The following is a 22,807-nucleotide window of genomic DNA, read 5'->3' on the forward strand; positions in this document are numbered from 1 at the left end:
GATGAAGAAGTAGGATGGTGATGGAGATAATGATCTGTATGCAAAGGTTATTATAAAAAGGTAATTATTATAGGAGATAAAACTGTTTAGTTTGCTAATTACAAGAAAAATGGTCAATGCCAAGGTTAAGCACAAATTTTGCATTTGAAATTTTTAATCCAGGTAAACTTATCGATGAAGATATAATCAAAATTAATCATGCTTGATCAAGAAACTTAGTGTCTCCCTTTACCATTCTCAGGGTCAAAAGTCAAGGCCAAGGTCAACTCATTCCAACAACTGGTTGATTTGAACATATTTTATAATTCATAAGTACTAAGGAATTGCATGGGCATGAGTTCTAAAACTTATTAAAGCCTGTCTCTTGTAACCTTTAATCTTGATTTACGTAAACTTGCAGCTTTAAGATGAAGCAGAGAGTTAATCATCCGTAACAGCTTTTATTGATCAACTTCAAGATCAATTTAAAGGTCAAGGCTACTGCCAATCCATTGTAGATAATTAAAACAAGTAATCTTGTGTATTGTGTCAGAAGATACCCTAGGATAGTTTACTAGCTAATGTCAAAGCCAATATCGAACCTACTATTCTAATTTACACTCGTTTGATTGTCTTCTATTAATATAAAATACCCACCAAAAACATAGACAAATACTATATTTAATTATACCAATAAGTTGAAACTAATAATTTAAAAAAAATATTGATTCCCTCCAAATGTACTCTTTATGCATGGTTTATAAAACTTTGTTTACAGTGGATTTATCGATCTGCAAATGTATGTTATCGCTCTGGCAGTTGTCGGTCAGAAATCACATCCTATTGGATTTACCTCTATAAATATATTTATACGTCTATATTCTCTAATGCACCAAATAAAACATGCTAAAAATCTTTCTAAACGTATAATGAAAACATTTTTTTAATTGAAACTCTTCATAAACATCTGTGTTTTTGTCTGTCGTTTAAGTAGGACAAGGATGATCCGATCGAAGGATCGAGCATTCTAATGTTTGTAAACAATTCCACGTGGTTTAAGGCAAACGCAGATCGTAAACAATACCACGTGGTTTAAATAAAAGCTTTATAAAAGCATCGACGCAGTTTATATGAACATAAACTTGACTATAGAAGATTATAATTAAGGTAAATATTTTCTGTAATTCTCCTTTTCCCTAGCGTACTTCAATTTTCTGTTTTTAAGACATTGTATAATACAGCATAATTTTATTTTAAAACTCTCTTTGCAGTAAAACATGGACAGACGAGAGTTGAGAAACTACGTGGATATGCCACATTTCCATCCTGAGAAAAACGTCATCAGTGGAGTAGACGTTTACAAAAACGGACGAATTCGTCATGAAATCAAACATGATCTGGAGCACAAGACAATCACCGCTCCATCACCACTAAGGATCAGGTCATATAGCATGGGGTCTGAGGGCGAACCTACCTCCCCAATTGTTGGATCCCCCTCAACAAGTTCTGGATCCCCATTATCATCTTCATTCTCAGGAGGATTTCTGACCAAAGCTTTCCAAATAGACAGGACGCGTACAAGTGGTGAAAAACATTTAAAGGAAGAACTAGACTTTCTCTGGCAATAGACATTATGAACATCATCATATCGTTTGGTCACATCGCAGTGTGTGAGGAAATTACTGTAAGAATTGAATGGGTTTATAGGAAAAATAATGTAAAAATTTTATGTTCAAATCAAGTATCAACAAAAAAAATTCGTATTTGGTTTCTTGACAAAATAGTTTAAATCATGTATTACATTGTTTATAACTAAAGAATATTGTTATAAAATAATACCAAGGTATACATTAGCAAAAGTAGTACACCTACAAATATAGAAGATTTTGGTATTTAGTACTGCATATATTACAAAAGTGTTAAAAATGTTTGCGATACAAACTAATTACAATTGTTGATGCATTAATAAATCGCTTCTCCTAGAGGAACAGATAAGGGCGAGTCTGTCTTTTCCTCAGAGTCCTTATATAAGACATCAAAAATGGGGGGGGGGGGCAGTAAAGGGAGAGGATGAAGAAAAATGGGAAAGGGCGATGGATAAGGGAAAAAAGGGAAACGGGGGTTGAATAAGAAGAATGGGACGAGAATGGGATAGAGACATTTATATTAAAGTTCCAGACAGACGAAAGAATGGAAAACGGTGGCCTTTATTCCTTGAAATAAAGCTCGTACTGCAAATGTCTAAAGGGGCGACCATTTTATTCTGAGGAAGGATAGGGAGCTGGGTTTTTCTTATCTTTTCTTTTAATCCGATTACTTATTTTCATGCCAGTCAAGGACATATTATTTTCGAGAAGATTAAGGACAGAATATTAATATTTTTTTTCACTTGAGAAAGTTTGACAAGCAAATATAAAAGGAAGACCTCCAAACCTCGATTTTGTGGGGTGGGGTGGAGTGGGATCGTGGCAGCAGACAAGGACAGATTATTTATTTCATTGCCAGTTCAGAACCTGCAGATTATTTTTCAACACTCTCAAGAACGAATATTCATTTCCAAAATCTGCCACTCCCCTTCAGAATCAAATGGTTGTGTGCCATTTAGTTCTTCATTTTTAAAATCTTTGTTTAAAAGAGACGAAGCTCTACAAAAATATATGTGCACAAATTTTAGTTTGGAAACAAACGATCTTATCATAAATCAATAAGCCTGTAAAAAATTCCAAGTTCTCTGGGGAAAGAATACCATCATCTCTGATTGTCTTGTCTCTCTTTGGAATTTGAACAAATTCACGATGGCTGAATTGTTAAATTGCTGATTGTTTTGTCCTAATCAAATGAAAATTAGGTCAGATATAATTAACTAATTTTGTAAATATGCTTAGTAGTAGCATTTTATAACTGGTTTGTTCCTGATTGACGATGACATTACGAGGGGTGATCAAAAAGTTCGGGAACTATCTCTATATTTAGAAAACCACAATTCAGATCAGAGTGAAATTTTGCACACATATTGAATAGTCATACACATGTTCTATAAATAACAGATGTTTAATAATGTTTTGCTCCGTGTTTGTGACGTCACAATGTGAAAAAGACGTCAATATGTAGGTCACTTGTGACAAAAAATGGTTGACTCAGTCGTAATCGAGCAACGAACGGCTGTAAAGTTTAACGTATATCTTGGAAATTCCTTTGCAATAGAATATGATAATTTGTACAAGGTTTATGAAGAAAGAAGACTTATCAGAAGTTCAATCATTAATTGGATTCATTGTTTAAGTAAAGGCAGGGAGATGGTTAAAATGATGTTTGTTCTGTTGCCCAGCGAAAGCAAGCCGGGGAAAAGATGTGTCCTTAGTTGAGCAATTTATGAAACCTCGTCAAGTTATAATTAGAAAAATGGTTGAATATCTCAACAATAATATAATCATTAAATCCCTAAAATATCGTTTACTTTAGACATTAAACATATGAGATATGAAAAAAAGAAGGCGCCCATTCTTTATCCACATTGGATGAACGACGCTCCCGAGACAGAGGACTCGGGTTGTGATGGGTCACCATACTAATTGTGGGAAGGGATATCCTTATTCACCCATCATATTGCGGAGATTTGGCCATTTCTGACAGATGGACTGTTTTTGTAATAAAAAAAAAAACTTGCATGGTAAGAAATATAAGACTCGGAAAAATTTCTCAGCTTCTGTGAACAGACTGCTACGGAGCATGTCACGTGACTGCTTGGATCACGTGATTCGCGCGTGGGCAGACCAATGGCAGACGTGCAACAAAATCGGAGAGGACTACTTTAAAAAAAAATAAACACCGAAACCTCATTTTATTTCTTTTAAGAAAGTAATTCAATTAGTTCGCGAACTTTTTGATCACCCCTCGTATATCGAGTTTACTGTAAAAGTACCATGACCTAAAACATGAAATTACTACCCCCTACTACCCAAAACATTATTCATTTGACTATATATGAGTATTGTTCTGAAGACCCTGAATATAGTGTTAATTTGATTAAATATTTGACTTCATGCAGACAACGTTGGTCATCAAATAAAAACAACTTTCTGACATAATTAAGCTTGCTCATGTCAATGGCACGATACACAAGCGGGATTCAAGAGACGGGATATAAATTTTTAAATTTAGAAAGTCTTGTGTGAAGCATTGGTATAGAACACATTCCCTCAATTCTATCTATTCGACAGATTGAAGTTGAAAGAGATAGGACGCATGCGACTGGTGAGATTTCAAGGAGAAGCTAGACTTTCTTTGGCAATAGACATTAATTAAGACTCGGAGGTTAATGATCTAAAGCCATTGTATCGTTGGTCACTCCAAATGAATGTTTGTCCAGTTCCTTGTTTTTAATGCTATTTACCTTCTATTATTCTTATTAATATACTGGTACACATACATTGTATTTAAAAAAAAATCAGCAGTATTAAGTACACTTTAATTTAAAAATAAAATTTCTATGCAAAGAATGATCTACTTGGTTTAATGCGAAGAACTCAAATCAAATCTCAGTATGGCCTACCGCCTCTTTCATCTGATTTATGTTGAATCATTTGGAGGAAATTATTGGAGTGAAGAAAAAAGGAAGAAAAAAATATTTTAGAATTAAACATAAGGATGTATAAAATTATATGATTCTATTATTTGTACAAAATGCATGACTTTTGTTCACTTCAAGTAAGTATCGGCAAAAATTCGCATTTCGCTTACACAATAGTAAATTTTGAATATCATGTAAGTATCTTTTTCATTGTAACCTGATTTATTACTAACTCTAATATTGTAAAGTTTTAGTTTAACAGAATGGTACAATATTCATAAATTAAGGTATTCAATGTATAATGAAGGGATTTTGAACAATTTTGAATCATTTTAAACTAGTTAAAAATGCACTGCTAGAAAACGATGAAAGAGAAATAAACCAAATTCACATGACTGATTTCATATAAGACGCTGGTCATTTTGCACTTTGAAAGTTTCTGAAGAGTTATCTGCCCTTGGTGCAAAGAAGAAATTTTAATTTCGTCAAAATATCTGTGGTAAATGATTAATTTTATTTCATATTTTAATAAAGAGAGAGTGTATGCATATTTTCACCAAGCGCTTTTTATAAAATTCAAAATTTTTTTTTTACAATATCTAAATAACACATGCATTGCCCATAGACTTCAATGTAAAATTCAAGGTTCAATTAATTTGACAATAATCAAAATTTTGTAAATTTCTTTGGTGGAGTATTTTTATTTCACAACACCTTCAAAATGATACCATTATTACAAATATAGGACAGTTCATTTATTAGATACAAAATATGGTCGTTATACATTGAATACCAAAGAAAATCAGCATAAATAGTTCATGTAAAATTTTGCTGATACTAACTTGTTTTGATTTGAAAATGTATGTGGTAGCTCGTAATAATTGTTGACGTTTTAGCTAAATAATTTATAATAATAGAGGAACAAATAAACATGACTCTACTGGATTTTTTAAAAACCTTCAATAATTACTCATCAAATATGAGTAAAAGGGGAGGGGGTGAAGAGAAGGGGGTAGAGAACGAGGGAAAAGGGGGAAGAAAGGGGAGATGAAAAGAAGAGGATGGAGACGTTGTTAATACATTTAAGTTACTTTTAATTGTTCTTGGGGATATTCCAGTCATTCAGAACCAAAAGTGTGAATCTTTGACAAATTTGATATAATCTTTAATGCATATTTGTTAGAATTGTAAAAATCTTTGTACTTTCAGAATTTACAGTAAAAATCGAAAGATTAAAAAAGAAATGCATGAGGCCTCTGTTTTTGAAACAATGATCGTTTTGGTGATGCCTAATGAGTTCATGTTACTTTCTAGTTTGTACTGGGAACGAATTCAGTTTTACAAAAAAATATGTGCATAGATTTTAGTTCTGAAAACATATGATCTTAAGTAGGGATGTCAATTTTGTCAATAATTCATATTCGAATATTCAATGAAAGTATTCGAATATATTCGAATGTTCGATAAAATAAATAAATCTGTTTTATTTTAAATATATGTACCATGATCCTACTCTCATGAAAGGTTTAGCGTAGGTATACTTATATTGGAAGTAAAATTGTATGAGGACTTTTGTAGGTGTACAATAAGAAATTCCAATTGATATTTCTCAATGTTTCAAATAAATAATTGATTTAAATGTAGAAAAGTATAATTTTAACAAATGAAACGTATATTTATAGTAGCTCCAACTGAGGAACCAGTCGTCTTACAAAAGGCAAGATAGTCGTAACGGTATTCTGTTCAGATTCCAATACGTGTAATAAATTACAATTATCTGCCTGATAAGAGATATAATTATAATCTTTGATACAATGTAAACTAATATTTCCATAGACAATTTTCCTAGGTAATTAACTAATTTCCCGATAATGAATATAAAATTCAGGATTATGTACAACCCGAGATAATCAAGGAATTTACACATTTATTCTTAAATTAAGCCCTTTACAATATTAATTACAGATTAATTCTATCGGACTTTCATTCAATGATCAATTAATTTTATTTTGATAAGTATACTCTTTACGCCTTTTAGACATTCTAAGATTTCATTTTTGTCCTCGATTCTAGATCCGATCGTATCTAACTAATAAAAGCTATGAAAGTATGTTTTGTATTATACATAAAGCATTTTTGTACAATTCTTTAACACCCTACTCAAAACAAAATACATGACTTTTAGTAGATTTATAAGATAAGAAAGTAGTGAAAGAAATTGATCGCTAGTAAATTAAACAGGGACAACTCCAGCACTGTTCTAATCAAAATTTATTAATCACAGTACTTCTTTTTATGAAATCTGAAAAACACCGAATATTCGAATCTTAAATTCATATTCGAATATCAACTCATCGAATGAATATTCGAATGTTCGAATATTCGTTGCCATCCCTAATCTTAAGCTTATATAACAAATTTCAAGTTCTCCAGGGAAAAAAGTAATATCAATCTAATTGATACTGTCTCTCTTTGGAATATGAATAAAGTCACGATGGCTGATTTGTTATTGTGGATTGTTTTTGTCCTCTGAAAATTAGGTCAGATTTAATTTCCTGGTCATGCTTATATAAGCATTTATAAGTGTTTTATTTTTTCTTGATTGTCGAATACAGAAAACATGTATCAATTATGCTTTTACTGTAAAGGTACTATGCACGACCTAAAACGTGTACTTAATCTATGCCCCCTCCCCAGTCTGTGTGAGTATTGATCTGAAGATTCTGTCTATATTGGTTATTTGATTAAAAGATTTGACTTCATTTAGACAACTTTGATCAGCAAATAAACAACTGAATAATAATGTTTGCTCAAGTCAATAGCACGATAGACAATCATGATTCAGTAACTAGGATAGAACCTTTGATATAAATTGTTGATTTTTGATGGTTTTTGCAAAGCTTTGGTATAGAATTTTCATGTTCTTTCAATTCTATCTATTAGACGGAACTTCAAATACAAGGACGTACAACTGGTGAAACACATCTAAGGAGTAGGTAGAATTTCTATAGCAATAGTCATTATGTACGTCATCGAGGTCAACGATCTAGAAATTGTATCTTTTGGTCTCTCCACAAGAATTTATGTTCTCCCTGCTCCTTGTTTTTAATGAGGTGTTTACCTTCTTTTATTTTTGCAGTTATTTATTCAATTTAGATGTAATCGCATTACAGGCATAATCCGCAGTATTTTGTACTCTTTAATTTTAAATAAAAATTTCTATGCAAAAAAATTATACTTTGTTTTAGGTTAAGATCTCAATCAAACCTCATATAGCCTACCACTTCTCTCACCTGATTCATGAACAGTGATTTAAAGTTAAACATGGATATGCATGGTAAGTTTTATCATTTGCAGAAAAATTTATGTTGACATCAAGTACCGGTAAGTATCAGCGAAAACTCGTGTTTAACTTTCAAAATGCACAATATTAAATTTGAATGATATCACATTTCTTTTCATTGAAGCCTGATACATGTATTAATTCTAACAATTCATCAGAATCATTCTAATGAATTGTTTAAAAGAAGGAAATTTATAAAGTGTTCGACCAAAGGAAATTACTTATAAGTAAGACAATGTACATGTAAAAAAATATAATAATAAATGTTTGCTAATATTAACTTATGTTTAAATATATTACACAGTTTTGAAATGTATATGGCACAAACTAAGAACAATTGTTGCTGCATTTTCTTAAATAACTTATAAAAATAGAGGACTATGTAAGTGTGAGACTGCTGGTTTCCTTAGAGGTCGTTCATAAGTACTTATCAAAAATGGTGAAAGGGGGACGGTAAAAGGGGAGGGGATTAAAAGAAGGGGGGAAAATAGGAGGAAAGGGAGGTGGAGCATTATGGGAGGAGAAGGGGATGAGACAGAGTGATAACAAATGTACATTCAGTTTACTGTGACTGAGATCTCCCAGTCATTGTTCATATCCAAAAACGGGAATCCTTGACAGAAGCCCCTGGAAATGCACATGTACATGTAAGATCTGTGATTTCTAGAATTTACAAAGAAAAAAAATCCAAAGAGTCAAAAGAGTGGCCTCTATTCTTTAGAATTAATTAAGATCGCACAGGGAATGTCGAATGAGCTTTTGTACCTCTTATTTCATCTTCTTTATATCTTTATTGGGAGACGTATTTAAGTTCTACAAAAATAAATGTACATAAATTTAGCTTACTGATCTTAGGTTTAAAATAAATTCCTCGTTCTCTGGAGGGAAAAGCAATATCTAATTGATATTGTCTCTCTTTGGAATAAGAACAAGGTCATGACGGTTGATTGGTAAATCTTGATTGTTTTGTCTTTACATGTAATTGCATAAAAAATGAGGTCAGATATAATTTTCCGATCTTGTAAACATGCCTACAGTAGCATTTATAACTGATTTTTTCCTGATTGGCGATGGGAGAAAACCTGTTTCAATTACATCGATGTTACTGTACAAGTATAATTACTATGTACCCCCTCCCCAATACATTAATGTCTGCATGTGTGTGTATATTGATTTGAAGATCCTGCCGATATTGTTTATTTGATTAAAATTTGACTTCATCCAGACGAATTATGTCATCAAATAAACAACTTTCTGAAATAATTATGTTTGTTCAAGTCAGTGGTACGATAAACAAACGTGATTCAATAGTTGGTATAGAACATTCCATATAAATTGTTGATTTTGAAATTCTTCGTAGACCATTGCACTCGCTTCATATTCCTCCAATTCTGTTCATTCAGGTCTTCAAATATTTTGTTTTCATTTAAACTTTAGTAGCACGACGTTTGTATAAATTGTTGTGTGGCCTTGAACAGTACAGTCTTGTAATCAATTCATGTGTATTTTTGAATTCTGCAGTTAAACAGATATTATATTAATGTACATAAATAGAGATATTATTCAAAATGTTTGTGTATTTACAGTTTTTTAGTTGATTTTCCTCTTTAGCACATTGCATGTGCAAAAGGTTGCTTTTTGTGTTGACAAGACCAGCTGGTGCACTTCAGAGTTCACAACATCAACTTAGCCGGGTTCATCATAAGGTCATGCATTGTACAAAGGTTTTCTAGATCAAAAGACAGAAAATCTTTAAATTACGAAGAATTTAATTTCCACTGTCCATTTTTTGACGAATCTTGGGTTATGTAGTGGATACTGGCAACATCAAAATGTTTAAAAAGATATATTTATTAAATGACAATGTCATGCAAAACATACATGAAACCTATCCAATGCAACAAATGATTAATTTTGTCTTTTATTTACTAGGATTCACCATTGTACTCATATAAACTATAACAAACAAAAGAAGTGCTTACGTGTTTATTATCAGTTTCCCAAGTAAACCAGGTCAAGGAAAGTGCTTGCACTGTTTGTAAACAATACCACGTGACTCATTGAAAAGCTTTATAAAGCCTTAGACTGGCCTTGCTTCTTTGAAACACGCGATCGAACTTAATAGAAGCAGGCAGAATTAGACTTCATAAATCTTCGAAGCAGCCTTTGTGATCAGAATTTAACTTCTTCAAAGGTAAGTTAGTGTTCACCTAAATTAAAACTATTCACATACTTTCAAAATATTGATATTTTTAACGTGCATATTGTGAACAATGGCTTATCTAAATGTTTTCAGTAAAACATGGACAGGAGAGAGTTGAGAAACTACGTGGATATGCCACATTTCCACCCCGAGAAAAACGTCATCAGTGGAGTAGACGTTTACAAGAACGGACGAATTCGACATGAAATCAAACACGATCTGGAGCACAAGACAACCCCAGTTCCACCACCACTGAGAATAAGGTCATTTAGCATGGGGTCTGAGGGCGAGCCTACCTCTCCAATTGTTGGATCCCCCTCAACAAGTTCTGGATCCCCATTGTCATCTTCATTCTCTGGAGGAATTCTGTCCAAAGCGTTCCAAGTGGACAAGAAACATACCACAGGGGAGCATCTGAAACATGAACTTGATTTCAAATGGCAGTAGGTGCTGGTTTTATGTTTCCATTTGTCGTCAACGATCTCACTTAGTCCGTATTTTTAAGTCGCCCCAGTATGTGCAATATCATGAATATTTCCCCTTTAACTTGGCAAGTATTCCATATGTAATAACTTTATGACTTATTGGAGATCTGAAATTGCATATAAACAATCGTTAGCTCATAGGGGAACCTTTGTGTCATTTTTACATTTTTAACTACTCAATTGTATTATCTTTGTCTTTAAGATTTACATGTATTTAGAAATATTTTGTACACTTTATTTTTGAATAAATTTACAATAAAAACGTTGGTCAAGTTATTAACATCGAAAAGAAACAAATGTTAACGTTGGATCTAATCAATAATGGACGACAGAATGTCTGACTGAAACAAGATTATGATTGATTCGATCGTACAGACGAGCGGAGTAAACGGACAAGAATTCAACTTTTAATTGAACTTACTTAAATTGGGTACTCGTCCAGGAATCAATATCTCAGATATTTTCAAAGCGTCTTGAACTGTATAATACTATAAAGTATTCAGTGTAAGAAATGTTCTGCATATATGAAGCCAAGAGTGCTGGGAATTACTGAAGCAATTCATTCCCAAGAATTTGCACCGGAGCTTGAGAATGAATCTGAAAGTTCGATTACTTGACATAGCTGAACTTAACATGATGATCTACCTAAGATGCAATTTTCAAGAAAAGTTGATTTTTACCTTTTGATTTTAAGATTATGTTTATAGATTATACATAGAATGCATTTCTCTCTCTCTCTCTCTCTCTCTCTCTCTATATATATATATATAATATGAAATGTTAAGCTAACGCACAGTTGTCATTTTCGGAAGTCCATTTAAACAACACAAATTATGAAAAGAACCAAAACGGACGTCTGAAAAGATGGGAGACGTAAGCACATAATACATTTATCATTTGGGATCAAGGGTACCAGACATTTTGTCGGACCCAAGAACCAAACATTAAGGTTCGATGGGTCGACAAAAGCATTTTGCCCGAACAGTGATCGATCTAAATTAAATCTATTAACAATAAAATCAGTGAAGGGGGCATAAAATACGGACCCCTGGAAATTCCAGAGGTGGAATCAGGTGCAGAGGAGGAGTAAGCATCCCATGTTGACCGTCACATCCGCCATGGGCCCTGTCTTGATCAGATAGACAGAACATTTCGTAGTCAAATCCTGTATAAAAACAAAGGACTAACAATTAGTATGAAACACGTCAGCCAAAATACAACCCAAGGACAGGTTAAATTTGCTAACAAGGTCATTATAACGACCATAGAATTTACGAGATGCTGACTTTAAATGAAGTTGTTGAAATCCCTTAACATCAGCTTTCAATGAATCTGTCAGTAGTCTCCCTTGGTTTAAATATTGATCGTACTCGGAACATGCTCTTGAGTATTGAATAAGTTGGAAGATGTAAACTGAATATGCAGGTGGTAACAGAATATTGCTACATAAGGAAAGTTGACGATAGAAAAGCTGAAGTAATCTCGTTTGTCATATAATTTAGTTGTTAGTTGCCCTTATTACCTATAATCAGTAAAACATCCAAATATGAAACAGATGTGGCAAACTCTGTGGTGTCTTTAATTTCAAGTTCACTGGGATATATCGAGTCGACATATGAATGGAAATCACTATTGTTAATTGATAATGCGTCGTCGATATCTAAATGTCGAGGTGAAGGCCACAGCAAGTGTGTTATTCTTCTCATGTAGAAGTTTTTGAATAAATTCTGCGTCATAAGAATATAAAAACAGGTCGGTTATTTTAAAAAATCGCAATTGGAAAAGTGCCCATTGGAATTTCAACAGTTTGTTGGAAGACCTAGTCTCCGTAGACTACATTAAATATCAAAGGATGTGGAAAAAAATGATCCTTGAGTTCAGAATTCGGGTCAAGGGTGAGGCTAAGCGGGTCATATATTGAAAATGAAACACACGTTTAAAAATATTTTCCCCTCTTGGATACCAAGCAGACAAACTATTTTACTAATTGGAAATATATTATATCTTTGAAAATCTTTCTTCCTTGGTAAAACTTCAATCTAGCAGACACACTCTTTGCATATTTTTCAAATTGAGTTTTTATTTCTCAAACAAACTTAATATGAATTTCATTTTGGGTTGTATTTTCGCTGTGTTCGCTGTAGTGCTACGTTGGTTATCATACCTGTGTATTTTGAGAATTCATACGCAGTGTACATTTGAAATTTTTAATTAAACCTGGACATCTAGTAAGCAAAGTGTATGCATGATTGCAATAAGCTTTAATGAGCCCTGTACCAAACACCGCGTTATATTTACAAAGGGCACAGTACTTAACGCCTTTCACTTTGCCTTATTTCGCCTTTTTGATATTACTCATTACAAAAGTTACCTTAATGTAGGGTGCGACATAAGTCACCTTCTACCAAAGATGCATTTACTGACCAAGTTTGATGAATCTCAGCCAAATAATTTTCCAGTTGTTAGCCCGACATATTTTGCCATATTTGGTTATATCATCTTAATTAAAGGTTACGGTAACCTAATTTAAACGTGCAACACACCGTCTTCCCAAGGTGGAACAGCTGACAAAGTTTGATGTTTTAGGCCTTAAAGTACTTAAGTTATAGAAATAAAATCTAAAAAAAAAAATGACAACGTCCATAGAAACGAAAAAAAGGCCTGTAAAATAAAGAAAAATTATCCGATCATGATGAAAATACCAGATGCACATCTTTATATGGTGAATAAGGAATACAAATTTTCAGATAAATCTAAGCAGTAGTTTCTAAGAAAATGTCCCAACAAAATCATGTCTACAGACAGGCGGACAGCTTCACGGACAGACAGTCGGACATGCTGACTCTAATATACACCCAACCTAAACTTCTTTTTCGAGGGCATAAAAAGGAGTAAAGCACACAAAAAGGCGTCATCAGGCAAAGTAAACAGGCGTCATAACGCGAATCAAAAAGGTGTTATAACATAAATCAAAAGGTCTATTAACGCGAATCAAAGCGTTTTCGCACAAGAAAAGACTTCAATTTGCTTTATTAAAGGCATAATTAAGTACGCTTTTCTCTAAGTTTTATTATGCCCTTTATATAATTATGCCTTTTTCGCGTTATAATGCCTTTAGATTCGAATTTCAGTGTATTTAGATTCATTTCATAACGCCATACTTGAAAAAGTATGCCTTTTTTCTGCGCATTACTAGTATTAATTACGTTTTTTTGATGGGAAAAATAACCATCTTTCTCTAGAACATTAAGTTGCAGTTGTTTCTCTTTGTCTTTTTAAAAACGCACCTCAGTAATCCTCAGATGATCCTTCATCCAAGATAAACTATCATTTTTTCTGTTAATCATCATTTTTTCCAACTAATTTTCATTTTTCGATTAATCAAAAAGACTTATAATCAATTTTGACTACTCAAATGATTTTCAAGTAAGGGAGGAACAACAAACATTGGTTTTCAGGGGCCGCTTTAGACTCTAAATACATGTATTTACATGTACAAACATCCCGAGAGAGAGAGAGAGAGAGAGAGAGAGAGAGAGAGAGAGAGAAGGGGGGTTACGAAATAAAGAAGCTTAAAAGGTTGTTTGTGATATTAGGCCATAAAAATATAATTGCTTGTTTATGGAGAAAAATGTGGGTACAATCGAAGAAAAATCAAATAAACAGAAATAAAAACACCCCCTCCCCCAAACATCACGAGACAAAATTTCAACTAAAAAAAACCATTTTAAACATGTGTATCATCAGTAGTTTTCTGACTTTACCCCCCTTCCCTCCAATTTATTCATTTTAGTGTAGCATGAATATTAAATTATCTCAGTATACTTATCTCATCGAGACAAACAGTCTCATTGTCTCTTTGATTCGAGTTTATGACCTTAGATTGCAATACAGGGAGTGTCTTTAGACCCTCTCCTCACTCTGACCCCACGGACATAAAATTAGAAAAGGCGACAAAACTTCATTTCTATTATGAATTCCGTCGAGGAGTACACCATATAACTGGGCTAACTATGAGGGGAAAGACCTCGACACTTTGTCAGAATGGATTTTAAAGTGTTTTGAAAGTTTATTGAATAATTGTATTTGCCAATTAAAACGGCATATATACCATCTATCCTTTCGTTTTCAGTAAACTGGAAGTGATAAAAAAAAACTTGGAAAGACATGAACAACCTGTTGTGATTCCAGCTGACAAGGCTTGTAACATATGTCTTTGTTTGTGTGGCATCTTATTACAGCTGCATTTTAGAAGAATTTGGTTTTAGCTTCACATCTGACTATCCAACTTTTACTCATTGTTCCCTTTCAAAGAATTAAATTCTTCAAAACCACGTTCCAGTCAAGGAAAATGAATTTGATTTATCGTACCTATACTAGATACCAAAGCTTCATAAAAATCATTATGAAGATCCATTTCAGGGTCTAGAAAATGCTTTACCAAACTTCTATCTTTACTTCTCACAAAAATATTAACCGTTTTGAGGAACTTCAGATGCACTGTGCCACAACATATTCAAGAAGTAGTGTGAAACAATTGTAGAATCTTAAACACTTCAAAGGACTTTAAGAATTGGATTCAAAAAATCTTTTCCAAAATTAATATCATCAAGAAGTAAGACATTTCAACATCAAAATCTATTCCTCACTATAAATTAAAGATAAAGCTTTTCGGCGTCATAGACAACTCTCCTTTAATCAAAATAGAACTAGGATACTTTTACATTTGTGATTGGTCATCTACAAAATTATTTGTTATAAGCCATATGATTCTGATTCTATACACAGTTACTCTGACGTTGATATTAAACATGTGTCAATCTGATTAAAATGAGATCCTTTGATCCGCTCACAAAGATCGCTACACAAGGATCTGATCCTTGAAAAAAGTGTTGGAGTTCCTTACTGACAACATCTATGTAGTCTTTGGAGACCAAGTCATTCCACAATCATGTTTTATATCTTTAGTTAGGCCATTGTTTTATTCTAATTACGACAACAGCTTACTCCGTTTACAATACAGAGGGCTCAAGGCGGGTGTCACTGGTCGGTAGACGATGCTTACTACTTGTAGACACCTGGGCCCCGTTTTACAATACAGAGGGCTCAAGGCGGGGTGTAACTGGTCGGCAGACGATGCTTACTACTTCTAGGCATCTGGGCCCCGTTTTACGATACAGAGGGCTCAAGGCGGGTGTCACTGGTCGTTAGACGATGCTTACTACTTCTAGGCATCTGGGCCCCGTTTTACAATACAGAGGGCTCAAGCGGGTGTGACTGGTCGTTAGATGAGGCTTACTACTTCTAGACATCTGGGCCCCGTTATACAAAAGAACTTACGACAAAGACCAAAATGTAGTTTTGTGAATAACTTCCTTCTTTACATTAATTTGAAAATGGAAGTATTTTCAAAGAGTTTCTAAGAGATATTTTTACTCAAGCTAGTTTTTTAAACAGAATTGATAATTTTGTAAGATTTTACATTCAGCTTAAGTTTTTGGTCTTAGTCGTGAGTTCTTTTGTAAAAGGGGACCCTGATCCCACCTCTGTAATTTCCAGGGGACCGTATATGCTTTGTAATACAAAAACATGTCCACCAATGAAGTACGGTATGGCATTTGTGTCCATGGGAATTCCAACAGGCTGTTGGATGACCTGTTTCCAAAGACTATCTAGTACATACACATATAGATATTGTCATTAAACTCCAGCATTTTTTTTTAAATATCAACTTCAGCCTAAGTCAATTTTTCATATAACAGCTCAAGCTCACGCATCAAGTTGGACGCGAGTTGTCTCTTTTATACTGGGTTACAAAAACACACCTCGCTGATCCTGTATCTCCTGTTATGTATTTTGCCAAAGTTGGGTATGTACAATAGCATTTATATGTTTGTTTGCAATGTTTGAAATGGGATTGTAAATTCTTCATCAAAAAATATTCCAATTATTGATAATTCTGTCATATTGTAATTGACAACTTGCCATATTGTAATTTTTGTATTTAATGCCACCCGTTCAATTCAAAAATTACAACATGACATTTCAATGCAAAGATATGAAAAAGAAGGTCCTGACACTTTGTCAGAATGAATTAAATGTTGTTGGAATTCCCAACCCAAGGGTACCAATTGCGCCCCGTTGTTAGCAGACCTATTTTTGTATTAATTTGAAGCAGAACTTATTCAAAATCTTATATATATGAGAATAAGAAATATCTTGCAGTGGCCTTCAACTCGACATTTAGAAATATCGACGACGTATTATCAATTAACAATAGTTATTTCATTCATATGTCGACACGATATATCCCAGTGAGCTTAAGCTTGAAATAAAAGATACCACAGAGTCTGACACATCTGTTTCATATTTGGATATTTTACTAGAAAAAGACGTTAATGGTATTCTAACAACAAAGCTTTATGATAAACGTGATGACTTTACCTTTTCAATCGTCAACTTCCCTTACTTAAGCAGCAATATACCCTTATCACATGCATATGGGTCGTATATCTCTCAGTTGATTCGATGCGCAAGAGCATGCTCTACGTATGAACAATTTCTAAAACGAGGTAAGTTATTGACAAACAAGTTGATGAAACAAGAATATCAACAGTCGTTTAAAGTCATAATTTCGTAACTTCTATGGTCGATACAATGACCTTGTCAGCAAATACAATCTATCATTAAGTCATATGCTGACTGTCGTTTTTTATACTAAGTTGTTAGGCCATCATTTACACACTGAATTGTCGACGGATTTTTCCGTTATTTCCCGACCATGACAAGGAGCGCACGGGGGTGTGACCGGTCGGCAGGGGATGCTCACTCCTCCATGGCACCTGATCCCACCTCTGATGCTTTTGGAGGTCCGTCTTTGCTCTGCTCCCGATTTGTATTGTTTTAATGGATTTTGAATTTGAATACTGTTCGTTATCTCCACTTTTCAGCAATGACTTGTTACATGCACCATTGTATAACTGGTTACGATAAATGTTATCATGTATACAAATATCGCTTTTGTCAGATTTTGCGAGGAAACAGGCAGGTTTGCTGATTCCTATATTTTCTAGGCAAAAATGATTAAGTTAACCCCTTTCTTTGGGACGCTATTGGATGGTTTACAAGTTTATGTATTTTTGGTCGTTGACTCTAGGAAATGATAACTAATTTAGGTGAAAGCCTGCAATAGTACTTTATTAGGTTAAGCCTAACAGAAGGACGTTTACCTATATTCCTATTTAAGATATAATCGAAGCTACAAAAGGATGGGAAAGAAGCCAAATAGATGATTTATATTTATTTATAGTCCTTACTGTTCTTTAAATAGCACATTTACAGGTAATCGACGTTTAATTGACGAAATACAGGACAGAAAGCAAGGTTCTATTGGCACCATTTCCGAACAGTCAGAAAAAAAATCTATTGAGTTTGATTCATCGTTTCCTCACGTGCATGACATACCGGGAGGTTTTGACATTCTAGTCTGTGAAAGATATCTAAAAAAAACTATTTATAATCAATATACGATTATTTTTATCGATTGTTGTTAATTCCTGTTTGGTTTTGGCTGGTCACCAAACAAACACAAAGCAGTTCCACTATAAAAGGAGAACAGACCCAGAATTTAATAACAAACCAAATTGGCAGCCAGATTGCAGTACCGTTTTACTTTTGGAAAAATATCCCTAGCGCCTCTTCAGAAAACATTTTCGTAAGCATGTATCATGTTTCATAGTTGATTTGATCGATTTTAATTTGACTGTTTAATAAAACAAAATAATGACAAATAATAGTATCATTTACAAAATATTTTTTATTTCTTTCTTTAAATAGAAAGAAAATGGACCAGAGAGAATACAGGGAGTACATGAGGGAGGAACCTCATTTCCACCCGGAGAAAAACATCCTGAATGGGGTAGACGTGCACAAAAATGGAAGGATGCGAGGACAGATGTGGAAAGACGCACACTCGCACGTTCCCTCCCCCACCATTCAGCAACCCGTGCGCATGCGCTCAGACAGTGTTTGCTCCGAAAGCGAGGTCCCACCGGTCGGATCCCCTCCAGTCATGCCACATCTTGGATCCGCCTTTGCCTCACAAATCTCTCCTTCCTCTACGGGCGGCGGATTTCTCACAAAAGCATTTCAAGTGGACACTTCTCACAAAGAAAAACACCTTTACCACGAATTTGACATCAAATGGCAGTAGAAGAATTACTCTTTGAGTGATTGTACATCTTTCCCATTGATCTCTTACATTCTCATTAATTGTAAACTCTACAAACGAATTTCGCCTCCATACCACAAGTTGCACATGATGTGCGTCACATGACCGCCGACAGCTTCATGAACTTATGTGTGATTTTAATTACATGTATGTGAATAGTATACAATAATGTCTGAATTAAAAATATGTTCAATATACACTGTACTAAGTTTGTTATGTTTAGAGAATATGTACAATTGGCCTTTTGGTAAGAAATGGGGCATTGTGAAAGAGACGGTGGTTCCTTTCGATAAATATACGTGACATGTATACACTTACTTGTACCAGAATATTATTTCTGTGTAAAAAGGATGCATACTTGCGCACGAAGAATCTTTTATAAAAGGGATTTTAAAGTTTCAATTAGACATGATTAATCAATATAAATTCAAATTTAATTTTAAAATATATTTTCAAATTTTACATAGGATTGTTATGTTTGGGGATGCTAAAATATCATACGTTGTTAATTTAGTACGGCAGCCAAAAGGTGCTAAAGAATATTAATATTCCTTATCTTGTGCTTATTTTTTTCCCCTGTCTACTAACAGATGTTAGTAAGATATTACATCTGACAACCGCCAATTAAATCCTATCGGTTTTCATTTCTTTTTTTTTTTTTTACTTATGTGATGGCACATTGCTCCCCCCCCCCCCAACAAGGGCTGTTCGATTGATTGATTGTATGTTGTTTTACGTCCCATTCGAGAATTTTTCACTCGTTAGAGACGTCACCATATACCTGTGAAGGGCTTCGGATTTAGACCATTACTCGGCACCCAGGGCCATTGAGCAGTGAGGGTTCTTTATCATGCCAACGCCTACCGTAACACGGGGCCTCGGTTTTTAAGATCTCATCCGAAGGACCCGCAACTTTCACTTCAAAGTGCCGAGCTCTTGGCGAAGGAACAGTTGCTAGCTATTTTTTATCGACTTAGGTCAGTTGCGGCCGTAATTCGAACACACGACCTTCCGATCACGGAGCAAGCGCTCTACCGACTAAGCCATTCGGCAAACCTCGGCTGATTCCGTCACCTTCATCAAACTTAGATGAGGTACGAATCGGCCGAGTGCCGACTGAGCTACCGTGATTTTTTTCTGTGATATATTTCTGTAGTACTCAAGCTGGAAAAAAATCCTAACCATCTTTTCCAACCCTCCCCAAAAACTATTTCGTGAAAAGGGGGAGGGAGTGATGACCAAGTTGCTTTCCTTATTTTCTTTACATGCATGCATATATATGATGCTCCGTACCATATTTTACTTGATGTCCGTGTTTTCTGGAGGTGGTGGTCCGAGGTAGTTACTTTACTATATAATTCTAATAACTTTTAAAATCAGGTCCGGATTCCCGACTACCTCTAGAATCGCGCATGGGCGGCTGCCACATACCAATACCAGTGGCTGACACAAAATAAAGCCTGAATGTCCACATTTGGGCTTCCGTAGTTAAGTCGCCCCATTGAAAAATTTAGCCGGCTTTTGTTCTTTATAGTAATAAAACATGCCTCTAGCAGATTCTATGTAAAAAATATACGAATTCTTTCCTTGCCCTGATCGACTTACCAGTTAAATAGCATTTTCTCCAATGACATCAATATTTCGAGCGAGTTGCATGCATGCATGTGTAATCTGTAACCATAAAAAAATGCATGTATATATACACGTGAAATAAGAAAAAAAATCATCGACAATATCCCAATGTATGCAAATATTGCATTGATGAATAGAAAGCTGCATCAACAAAACGTGTCATGTATGCAGTCAATGAATTGTGCAGAAAAGGCGTAACTAGGTCAATGTCGATTTCACCACGTGGTATTGTTAGTAAACGGAAAACCACGTGGTAACATCAATATCGGTGAATGGCAGAGTAAAAATTATAGATTAGACTTGATGACATTTAAAATCAGGTGTTTTTTCTGCAGAGCAAGGGAACATAAAACACATATTTACGACATCATTTATAAGTTTTCAATTTTTCAACAAAACATTCGTTTTTAATCGTGAGCAAACGCCATTATTATGCATTAAAGCAAGTCCCATTCCAGCATTTTTCTCACCGAGAGTTCCCTTTATGCCAACATGAGTAGTCATAACATGGAAGTGGCGTGTTTTCGGGGTCCACACGCAAGGGTCCCTCCTATAAATTGAATGAATTTTCTTTTCTGTCAACACTGCGGCAAAGACTCGAGAACGAAGCTGATCAGATATTGAGCAAAGAAGCATACATTCCTTTCTTGTAAGTATGAAATGTACATATTTATTATGTGTAGTATAGGGCGTCTCTTTGTTTTAATTGGTAAATATTAAGGGGAAAAACAATTTCGTGTTCGAATGGTTTAATTAAAAAATCGCATATTTCTTAATGCACTGGAGAAGGTCTGTAATGCACAAAAAAAATCACAAAGAATTTACTTCAAGCTTAGTGTGTTTTCTTTGCAGAGATCGACACCATGTCATCGTCAGACATGACCTCGGGGGATTTTAGGACTACATTCCAGTGGGCGGGGAAGGAGCACACTCACTTCAAACCAGAAATGAACGTTGTAGCTGGACGTGATGTGTATAACATGACCTCAGAAGACAGGCACCGACTGAAAGTAGATGTAAAGAAAGCCCGACAAATTCCAGTAGAGGTGCCCAGTCAAAATCCGTCCTTCAGGAGATACAGATCGGATTCCACGAGCTCTGATACAGGGTCCATCAGCCCCGTTGGTTCCCCCACTTCTTTCGGTCCAATATCCGTCCCCTCATCTTCACTACCGTCTTCGACGTCGGGCAGATTTTTGCAGCGTGCGTTCAGTTTGGAGAAGACACGTCCCACATCTGCAGAAAAGTACTTCAAAAACGAATTTGACATAAAATGGCAATAAAATTGTCTTTCTTTTCGGTTAGACGGGTGTAAATAACGGACTAGTCCATGCTTATGGCATTAGTTTATCATCATCGATATCATGATTTCTGCGATCTCGTATTCATTTCTAACATTTGTCCAACATATTGACTTAATTCCACATGGACGTTAAAATTAAATGTTTGTGTATAAATGTACATAAGGTATGTTAGCAATTTTTTTTTCAACGAGCACCTGAATTTTGCATTTTGTATGTCACGATTTCAGTTTTTGTTCATTGTTTGCCATATATGTTTGCACTGTCTTATATTTTTTGTAATTTGCTGTTCATTGAATCATGTTGCACGTTACTAGGTGCTTCTAGCGACATAGTGCTATCATCTCGAATTATGTAAAAGAAAACTTTACTGTTTTTGACGATTAAATTTGTTGAATAGTTTCCTGACGTTGCTTTGATTTGGTTAACACGACTTGTGTTCACCTGGGAAGTCCCGAAGGCAAACTAGGTCGCCGACCGAAATACCGGCAAGTCTGTTAAAATTGTAAACAACTCTAATCCAGTGTCAAGGACATCGGAGACCAAGTCTGACAAAACGAAGCATGAGACATTTCGTGTCCAAAAATTAAATAAAAAAAAAATAAAAATCGAGTGATCTGTACTGCATATGCTGAACAAGCAATTGTACGAGGATTGATTCAAAAGTAATTTGTTATATGTTAAAAATTTTTGATTATAAAGACTTTAGGGCGGGTGTGACATAACTTTTGGATCAACCCTCGTATATTGTAAATGACAAAGTATAGCGTATTTAACATAGTTGGTGTGTAGATGGTTGTAATATTGTAGGTTTTGCATTTACTGCCACCTGGTAAATTTAGAATATGACAAAACCTTCAAGGTAAAAAAAAAAGATGCTCGTTATCAAAAGATTTTAACACCGAAAAATAAAGTTGTTTAAAAGAAATATCTGACCAGTAGAGCTAAAAATCTGAGGTGGCTGGTGTCTTTATTTTGTGAAATATCAATAATGTAGCTGAATATAAGACGGTTATATCAAGAATATAACTTTACATCGTCGTTATTAGATGCCTATTGACCAG

General features: G+C 34.5%; 4 protein-coding genes and 1 long non-coding RNA gene across 5 annotated transcripts in view; 4 read left to right on the forward strand and 1 right to left on the reverse strand.

Moving 5' to 3' along the window:
* LOC133197705 (exocyst complex component 2-like) overlaps window positions 1-22,807 on the reverse strand; it is an 83,065-nt gene that overhangs the window by 14,205 nt on the left and 46,053 nt on the right. The window lies entirely within an intron of this gene.
* Window positions 1,223-1,648, forward strand: LOC133196707 (uncharacterized). The gene has a single exon (XM_061332565.1). It carries the CDS (start codon window positions 1,257-1,259, stop codon window positions 1,605-1,607), a length of 351 nt encoding a protein of 116 aa, XP_061188549.1. The 5' UTR covers window positions 1,223-1,256; the 3' UTR covers window positions 1,608-1,648.
* On the forward strand, window positions 9,980-10,842 carry LOC133196708 (uncharacterized). The gene is made up of 2 exons (XM_061332567.1): window positions 9,980-10,086; window positions 10,189-10,842. Exon 2 carries the CDS (start codon window positions 10,195-10,197, stop codon window positions 10,540-10,542), a length of 348 nt encoding a protein of 115 aa, XP_061188551.1. The 5' UTR covers window positions 9,980-10,086; window positions 10,189-10,194; the 3' UTR covers window positions 10,543-10,842.
* LOC133196709 (uncharacterized) lies at window positions 18,252-19,007 on the forward strand. Its single transcript, XR_009722402.1, has 2 exons — window positions 18,252-18,294; window positions 18,417-19,007. It is a non-coding gene; the product is annotated as an uncharacterized LOC133196709 (long non-coding RNA).
* Window positions 20,983-22,142, forward strand: LOC133197706 (uncharacterized). The gene is made up of 2 exons (XM_061333869.1): window positions 20,983-21,091; window positions 21,295-22,142. The coding sequence occupies exon 2, from the start codon at window positions 21,306-21,308 to the stop codon at window positions 21,723-21,725; it is 420 nt and encodes a 139-aa protein (XP_061189853.1). The 5' UTR covers window positions 20,983-21,091; window positions 21,295-21,305; the 3' UTR covers window positions 21,726-22,142.

This window comes from Saccostrea echinata, unplaced genomic scaffold (assembly GCF_033153115.1).
Source record: "Saccostrea echinata isolate AGI-Se365-2 ecotype Australia unplaced genomic scaffold, CSIRO_AGI_Sech_v1 ptg000030l, whole genome shotgun sequence".
Lineage (NCBI taxonomy): Eukaryota > Metazoa > Mollusca > Bivalvia > Ostreida > Ostreidae > Saccostrea > Saccostrea echinata.

Coding starts and splice junctions, on each gene's coding strand:
- LOC133196707 (XM_061332565.1), top strand. CDS start 1,257: ATGGACAGACGAGAGTTGAGAAACTACGTGGATATGCCACATTTCCAT.
- LOC133197706 (XM_061333869.1), top strand. CDS start 21,306: ATGTCATCGTCAGACATGACCTCGGGGGATTTTAGGACTACATTCCAG.
- LOC133196708 (XM_061332567.1), top strand. CDS start 10,195: ATGGACAGGAGAGAGTTGAGAAACTACGTGGATATGCCACATTTCCAC.